The sequence below is a fragment of the Geospiza fortis genome, unplaced genomic scaffold, assembly GCF_000277835.1.
Source record: "Geospiza fortis unplaced genomic scaffold, GeoFor_1.0 scaffold7, whole genome shotgun sequence".
Taxonomy (NCBI): Eukaryota; Metazoa; Chordata; class Aves; order Passeriformes; family Thraupidae; genus Geospiza; species Geospiza fortis.
In genome coordinates, this window is record NW_005054344.1 from 5,501,689 (window position 1) to 5,510,510 (window position 8,822).

General features: G+C 37.3%; 1 protein-coding gene across 1 annotated transcript in view; it reads left to right on the plus strand.

Moving 5' to 3' along the window:
* Positions 1 to 8,238, plus strand: part of PTDSS1 (phosphatidylserine synthase 1) — a 28,470-nt gene extending 20,232 nt beyond the window's left edge. Inside the window, exons 10-13 of the mRNA XM_031058518.1 lie at positions 2,395 to 2,494; positions 3,670 to 3,738; positions 4,271 to 4,340; positions 5,713 to 8,238. Of these exons, the coding sequence (XP_030914378.1) occupies positions 2,395 to 2,494; positions 3,670 to 3,738; positions 4,271 to 4,340; positions 5,713 to 5,822 (349 nt within the window). The 3' untranslated portion in view covers positions 5,823 to 8,238. The remainder of the gene's footprint in view (positions 1 to 2,394; positions 2,495 to 3,669; positions 3,739 to 4,270; positions 4,341 to 5,712) is intronic.
* Positions 8,239 to 8,822: the final 584 nt, after the last annotated feature.

The window sequence follows — 8,822 nt, forward strand, 5'->3', positions numbered from 1 at the left end:
CTGCAATCTCTTTTTCTCTTAGAGAATACCTTTAAATGAAGAATTTGCATGGTTGCTTCTGAGAAATTCTTAAGGACTACAGAACCCATCATCCTTGGTCCAAAGCTCTCACTGAACACATTAGTGTAACGTGTGTCAATAAATAGATACCCAAATATGCCTGAAGGATTGCTTCTATTGTCTACTGCAATAGAACATTCACCCACAGTCTGATCTAATAGCGGGAAGTGTGTATGGAAGAAGTATTCTCCTTCCTGCTGCTTACTTCTGTAATCTGCTAGAAACACCGGAGCATCAGTAGGAGTTGCTGTTGATTACAGAAAAAGAGGAAATCTTCCAGTAATGTAACTATCTAGAATATAATTTCTGAAGCAATTAAAAGTAGTATATGGAACATTCATCTCTGTGGTAACCAAGACACTTCTAAAGGCACAAATGGAATTTTAAGCAGCCTAACTATGGGTATAATTAAAATTAGTGCCTTTCATTAGTACAAAACTGTTTCCTTTCAACTTGACATAACTATTGCATCACTCTTGATAAATATAAAGTAAGTGATGTAAAGCATGAACAAGGCAAATGCAACAGTCCTGCTGGAATTGCACTATTTTCATTAAGATGGAGCCTTTCAAAAAGGAAAATCTGTTAGAATGTTACAAGACCATTTTGCTTGAAAGAAAACTTACCATATTTAGTTCTATGGAGTGCTCTCATCACCCTTCAGTAGGACACTAACACCCTTCACTGTTAGCATCCTTCTTTCTCTTTTCATCAGCTGTAATAGCTTTCCTATTGTAAAATGTGCTTAACCCAAGTATTCTTGACAGGAATAACAGAAAGAATGTATAAGTTCAGGGCAAACAGCTGTATTTTTGGAGTCCTCATTAAAAATAGCCTTTTGTTTTGTTTATGCCTTTGAGTGAATCATAACCCTGTCCTTGATTCCTGATGGTGGTCTTTCTCTTCCCACTCTGGTTTCATGATTTCTTACTCTGCAGCTGGATCAGTAAGAATAATATAAAACCAAGAAGGAGAAATAGTTACTGAAAAGAGTAATACTGCTCTCAATTTTTTTGCTAATATGCTTCTCATTGATTTGTGTATTGGTCAGTTGGGTGTTACTGCCACATTTTTAAGTTTTGGCCCCATTTATCATGCTGAAAGTGACATTGAATAGTACAGGGAAAGCTGTGATTTATTACTTATACCAGGACAATCTCTGCAATACCAGTGGTTTAGTCAAGCACACATTTTCCTTCCTCTTTTGTGGTGGAAACTGGGTCTTCCCTGAAAGGCAGGAGTGCCATTTTTTTGTGAACTGGTTATTGAGAGTGCTGGTAGGGAATGTGTCCTGCAGCGTCAAGCTTGGGAGACTGGGACACTTGATGTGATGTTAAGTGTGTCTGCACACAGGCAAGGAGGAGTTTTCATGCATTGCTCAGATGTAGAACCTTAAAGCCTCTATTGAGTAAGTTAACTATTACACTTTAAATTTAATAGTGTTTTTCATTGTTTGCTTCAGACTGAGATGAGTCAATTTCCTGCGCTTGTAATGCAGGTTTTTGGTGTCACTTTGCTACACTTGTATTGTTAAACATACCTAATTTTCTCTTCAGGACCTATACAAACTGGATTTATTTTCACGGCAAACAATAGAAACTTTGGAATCATAAACAAGCAGTGGAAAAGTCTTCATTGCTTTGAACCTGAAAAGATGTAAACACCTGGTAGCAGAGAGAGAGAGATGGAGATACTTTTTTGATCCTTTTAATATCAGAGAGGAAAGTAAAAACTGCATTTTTTCCTCTCACATTTCTCCCCAAATCCTCTGAGGCTGTCATGTGGACCTGAGTTTACAGATAAACTAGAGCAAATGCATGGGTTCTCAGAGAATTTGAAATGTTGTTTCATATGAATTTTCTTGTATGTGAAAATATGGGAAATACATGTGAAGCAAACAAACTAGAAAATTTAGAATTGTAGTAAATTTACATCTAGTAGAGAAATAAACAAAGCACAGTTCTAGTTCATCCATCAAGGGAGTCTGTTGGGTGTTCAGCATGGAAAAGAAATTCATATGTGGTGAGAAATGAAGCACAGTGGTAGACACAATTGAAGATTGTCTGCTATTGGCACACACTCCTTGTTCCCTTGAGCCCCATGGAACAGTGAACTGCCAGTCAATCACTTTTTGTGTGCTGTTTATGCTGAGAAAAGTATAGATAGAAAATTACATTTGTCAGAGTTTCAGTTAATGGTGGTGTCAGGGAGGTGAGTGCTCACTAGAGGGTAGTGCTTGTTCAGAGCTGACAGTCTGGGGTCTGAGTTGTGAATATGTGAGTTAAATCCTTAGTGTTTTTAATCACTCTCCTCCCTGCTTTCATTTACCCACAGGGTAATTGCCTTCCTTGAAGCTATTGTGTGCATCAAGTTTGGACAAGAACTTTTTTCCAAAACACAAATACTGTATGTTGTGTTTTGGCTTCTCTGTGTGGTAAGTGAAATTTCTCATGTGAAACATAAAGCATGACAAAAGCATTGAAAGCATCTAAATAGCTTCCTCTCTGTAACATTGGCAGCAGGGGATCATTGTGGGGCAATGCTGGTAAAGAGCCTTATGCATGTCGTAGTAAAAACAAATGCTAGATGGCTTAGAACTCACATTGAAGGGACTAGAATAACTTCTCATTTCTTGACATAGCAGATTACTGGTGCTTAACAATGAAACAAACAGTAGTTACAGGAAGCTTTATCTTTATGAGAGATGATGTCAGTTTGATTGAGCCTAGCTTTGGTGGAGCTTGCTGTAGTGCCTGCTGGAAATGAACAGGAGTTAATGGATAGTGTTAATAAGCAATGTGTGTTGTGCCACACTGAAGTCTTACAGCCACATAAACAACCCTCATTTATCAAGCAAATCATTCTCACTAAGCCTGTAACTTTCTGTACTGCAGTGTGATTACTGCAAATGCAGCATGAAATGCCCATTTTATAACAGTAAATGGATGTTTGTCTTGCCAGACTTGTAACTCTGATGCCAAGCACATTTTTCATGGTCAGTGAAAAAGAAGGCATTTATAATGGGCTGACAGATAAATACTTCTCCCTTCTAATTGGGAACACAGTTTGAACAGGTGATGGGGAGTCAGAATTTATTGTTCTCTTATTTAGCCTGGTGATTTTATTCCTGATACTTCAGAGGAGGACAGAAGTCCTGAATTGCTTCTCAGATCAGAGTACCATGAAACCAAGTATGTAACCTAGCTTGAAGCATGGGGCAGAGAAGGAGAAGGAGAATTTGGTTCTGAATTTCAGTCTGGTGGTTCCTGATAATATACCTACAAGTGCCTACCAGCTGCCCTTGTGTGATGACTGTTCAGAATGTGGACAGAAATTCTGCTGGCAATGTTTCCTGTGGGTGATCTGGATGTATTTTCCTGCTCCCATTGAGAATTGTTCTGCATACCCCAGGGTGGTAGGCTCTGTGTGTAGCTTGAAGTTGACACATGAGTCTTACTCATCCTGACAAAAGATAGAGGGAGAAACAGAGCATGAAAGTCTAAATCTGGCATCTCCAGGGACTCTGAGACCTTGAATCAGCAAGGAATTTGGAAAAAGTTTTACAGATTGTTTTTCTTGTTGTTCTTTTTCTTCTCCCCCCTTGTTTAGGCCTTTACAACTTTCCTGTGTTTATATGGAATGGTTTGGTATGCAGAGTACTATGGCCACCGAGAAAAGGTACTTATATAAAAGAAGCCTGTTTTTCTTTTTTTTTTTATTCTAGAGTTAAGACTCCAAAGCTCCTAGATTTTGGAATTCTTTACCAGAGTTAGCATAAATAGGGATAAGGGGGGATGGTCTAGAGTGTAACTGAAGTCAAGAGAAAGAACTCTGAATTCAGCAGGCCTTGGACAGATCCCAAATTACACTGTGGTTTCTAAAGAATGCTGTCCTCTTAGTTACTCAAAATGAGGCCGTAATTTTAGCACAGCGTTCAAGGATGAATGGTTAGCTAATGTTCCCATTGTACAGGTGGAATGCTAGGGGAATATTAAGAATACTTGGTTACACAACAGATCACATGGCAAGTAGTGAGTTCTTACTGTATCATCTATGTGATGCCTTCTAACTAGGAAGGGAAAAGTCCAAAGTACTGCCTGAATGTTTTATGAGGACTTCTACTACAGTTCCTAAGTCCATTTGAAAATGGGAGGAGTACTGATAACATGAACCACCAGCATCCCAATGACATGTGTCCTTGTTTTTGCAGACCTTATCAGAAAGTGAAGACAGTCCATACAGTCCAGATGCTTCCTGGCTTCATTCTAAATTCAGCAGAGGTATTGGTACTTCTGTAGCTGTATTCCTGAAATGGTATAATTAAGGCTCAGCACTAGAAAATGAGGCTTGAGAAACTTACCTAGTTTCAGCTGGACTTGTTTTAACATCTCTGCAGGACCAATGAAGATAAATCATCTGCAGAGCTATTTTTCTTTGCTCACTTTTAAATTCTGATTCTTGGAAATGTATTTATTTTTGAATATGTCAGCTGATTTTTTCTCCTGTTACTCCAGGCCATTGTTGTAGGTGTTGGGCATTATGCATTTCATAACTGTTGTGAGCAGGTTTTCTCTCTGAATAGTGCATGTTTGATTTGCTGTACTTTTATTTCTTCTTGCTCAGAAATAGTCAGCAATGGGCCCTGGAGCTTGTGTTCTTACTGACTTTTGCCTTGTCAGTGCAGTCCTGATGGTCATAAGCAGCTTTCTCTGCACTAAGAAAAGGCAGCTTCTTTCTGTTTACTTCTCCCTACACTAGAGGTCAATTATCTGCAACTTCCATAGGCTTTTTGGTGTGGTCTTGCTTATTGAACATATATCAAAAATTCACACCTGGAAGTTATCTGTCAGAGTTTATGTTCCAGGTGTTTGTAAAATTAAAAATACCTCTTATTTATCATAAGCTTGAAAAGCACCTAAAACAGATCTTCTTTATATTTCATACATGATTTTTCTTTATGTTTATTCTCAGTTTAGTAAATTTGTGGACTTTTATATTTTGGAGAAAAATGATCTGCACTCAGAATGTTTTTTCCATTTATGCATGTTGGAGAAATCGGACCAAAAAACCCCTTCTCTGTAACTTCTTGTTACTTCATTAATTACAGACTTCAAGCTTCTTTCACATTTTGTTCTTGATTTCTTGTTTTGGTGCCCACTGCTTCCCATTTTTTTTCTCAGAATAAAACATATTCTGTCATTTGAAAGACTGAAGTCTAGACATGTACTCTTAAAAGACTTTGCTTAAAGTCTTACTTAAGACTTTGCTTAAATAATTCTTTGCTCTTATTTAAGACTTTGCGTTAATAATTCTTAATTTCTGCCACTAAGTAAAATGGGGAGGTTTAATTATTGATTTAAATTGGAAGATGTTTCAGCACTGTACTCTGCTATAGCAAACTTCGAATTTTTTTTTTGGGGGGGGGAAGGGAAGAATTTTACAGGAGTCTTAAGAATTGCTTTAAAAAAACTAGGCCACTAGATGGAGTATGAGTATCAACCAATTTGTATTAGCCTGAAATAATCCATGCTGTTAACACTCTAGCTCTAAAAAGTTTTACTGCCTTTCAGATAGGAGCTTGACAATGTGAACTAAATAAATATATATATTTATTTATATATATGAATTAAATAGGTATTTATTTCTCAGCAGGTGCTGACAATAGTCCACCAAAACATTCAGTCAATAGTGAAAGCCATTCATCTAGAAGGAGGAATCGACACTCCAAATCCAAAGTATCAAATGGAATTGGCAAGAAATAAGAGTGGTATCTAAAGACATCCTACAGTGTGACCAGAAGTGACAAAGAAGATCAGACCTAGCTCTGAATTACCAAATGGAAGATCGATTTTTAAATTAAAGTTTAAAAAAGGAGGTATTGAAGAGAAGGATGATGAAGTTGGAGCCACCAGTGTGGTGCAGATTGTTGCCTGATGACACTTGCCATTCGCTGATATAAATTGTTGCCTGATGACACTTGCCATTCGCTGACATAAATTGTTGCCTGATGACACTTGCCATTCGCTGACATAAATCTAGTTTCTTCAGTAGGTGGCATCAAAAGTTCATAAGGGGTATACTGGAAAAAAAATGTTGTTTTATCATGCAGGTACTCCCTGTTTTGTGTTCAGGTGTTGCAAGGTCATTTTTAGTAGATTAGTTGAGGACTTCAACCCAAAGGTTAGTAAACTGATAGTGAGTTGGTGTAGTTGATTGAATTTTTTTTTGTTTGGTCTATTGTGTTGTTTTCTAGAAGAGTATGCAACTATTTTACTAAAAGCAGCTCTGCCCTTCTTTCTCAGTCTCACAACAAAACTTTCCCATGCAACTGTTAGTAAGTTTTTAAAAATTTCATATTGCTTGCTTTTATTTAAAGGCTCTTTAGGCCTTATGTCAGGGTTTAACCAGGAAGGAAATGGGTCCAGGTTTCTTGTAAAGGATGTGAAATTGATTTTCAAACACAGAGATTTTTTTTGTTCTACATTGTCCTCCTGCTTGAGTCATACATATTCAATTTTTAAAAGTTTTTAAAATACATATATAAAAATCTGCTTCATAGTAGAGGGCCATGCCTCCTGTCCTCAGTGACAAAGGTCGTGTTATTTCATTGTTTTTTCCTCCTCTACTGTAGTGTGTTTTGCATTTTCAAGTGTAAATATGTCTTTTTTTCATCTGTGTCACATTGTGTAGAATGTTTCTTCGTGCTTCCTTCTATTTTCTTCCATCCTAGCTGGACCCAGAAATCCTGATGTCTTCAGACTGATACCAGAAACTGCTTTGAAGGCTCAGATGCCCTACTGAGCTTGGTGATAAGGCAGTTTTTTGCTGAAGCTGAATTGCTTACTATCTCCATAAATGTAATTATTTGTGAAGACTTGCAGTAGTGTTTGATGTCTGAGAGGCAACATGATGTGATAGAGCCCATTGCTTTGGTGTTTCCTATCATGCATTAGATACTCAAAAGCAAAGTCTCTCTTTTCTTTCTTGCAGGTTGTTTTTTTTTAATTTTTTGGAGAGGGGCGATTTACTTTTTGTCTGAGTGTTCTTTTGGGTTTTTTTAATGTATTAATTGTGACATCTAGCAAAGTGGGTAATTCTCCAGCAGTGAATGTAGTGATTAAGTCAAGAGGTAAGCAATCATGAGCAATCAGTTTCTGTATTAAGTTATCAAAATGTTTTAGTGCCAATTAAATTTTGGGATTCAAGACATTCAGAGGGGTAGGTAGCTTAAAAGGATAACTGATACCCATTAGTTACTTAGTCTTTATGAGAAAATAGGATTTGCTTTTTCTTTGACTAATGTTACTGTGATTTGCCACAGGCCAGGTACTAAAGAAAAAATGCAGCAGAGACTTTTATGCAAGTGTATGATACTGTAAATAGAAGAAATTATCCTGTGTTATCCATCAATTCCTATGTGCCACAGATTATCAATGTTTTCAATGCACTTAAGTGTTGCTGCTGAGCTCTTCAGAGGCCTTTAATTTCCTACCCTGCTTTTCAATCAAACATGGAGTGTACAGCTTGGAAAGTAATGTAGTAGGAGCTGCTGTATCATCATTGCCACAGTGACATTTAATGTTACATGAAAAAATACATTAGGAAGACTTTCAGGCTCTCCTACAACTACTTGGTTTTCATTCATACTATAGCAATTCCGTATATTGCCGTTGTATTTGTAATGTACTACATATTGCTGAATGTATTTGTAGATTTCTTTGGATACTGAGACATGTTATTTCTTTTATTTCCTTGGTTAAAAACTCAGTCTGTGTTAAGACTGAAGAATGGCATTGTAAATTTTCTATTGATTCAATACCAAAGCAAGAGATTTGAAATCTAATGGTTTGGGTATTTTAAGTACTGTGGTTTTCCAGTGTGAGAGCCTATTTTGTACTTGCAAGGGGTATACACACCAACTATGTATACAAAGCTTACATGTGTAAACAGATGCTGAAGTACATCATCTACCTGCCTTGGGGACAAGCACATGTTGTGTAAATGTAGGCCTGGTGCTCACGTTGCTGAACTGCACCCTAAAAATACTGGAAAGAGAAATATTGAAGTGTCATCTTGATGGAAGCTGACTTCTGTACACTATTACAACAGCTTTGTCCTGAAAAAATGTTGTTTGACAACACATTTAAATTATTTCCAATTAAGTCTTTTTACTTTAAATTTTTGTCTTTGGTTGGTTTTTTTTGCTTGTTGTGTGGTGTTTCATCTGTGGGGGGTTGCGAGGATGTTGGTTGTTTGGCTTTTTTTGTTATTTGTTTTGGGGGTGTTTTGGGGTTTTTTGGTTTTTTTTGGTTGGTGGTTTGTTGTTTTTTTCTTGTGTTTTGGGGTTTTTTCTTTCTTCACTTTAAAAGAGAGATTGCTAGGGAAAAGGGAAACTAGTAAACTATTCAAGTGCTGCTTGGTAAATGGCACTTGGTCTCCTGTATCAGCAGTTCTGGCTGGAGTTCGCATGTGTTCTCACAAGTCCTGCACTGACTGACAACTGTATTTTCAGCCCATCCCTTTGGATGTCAGCTTTGCACTGGAAGGCATTGGAAAGGTGCTTTTGATCACTTCTGTAAAATTAGTGATCTCAGTTTTATCAGCTACTGTGCTGTTGCTGAATTCTGTATGTGTGTAACACCTATAAATGACAAATCACTGAGCTGTTTAGTAACAAGCATCCATGTGTGAATTCTGCTGCTTGAACAGTATTTTGTAACAGTCATGGATGTGCTGTCCTGTTTTAAACTACTTGTTCTGCC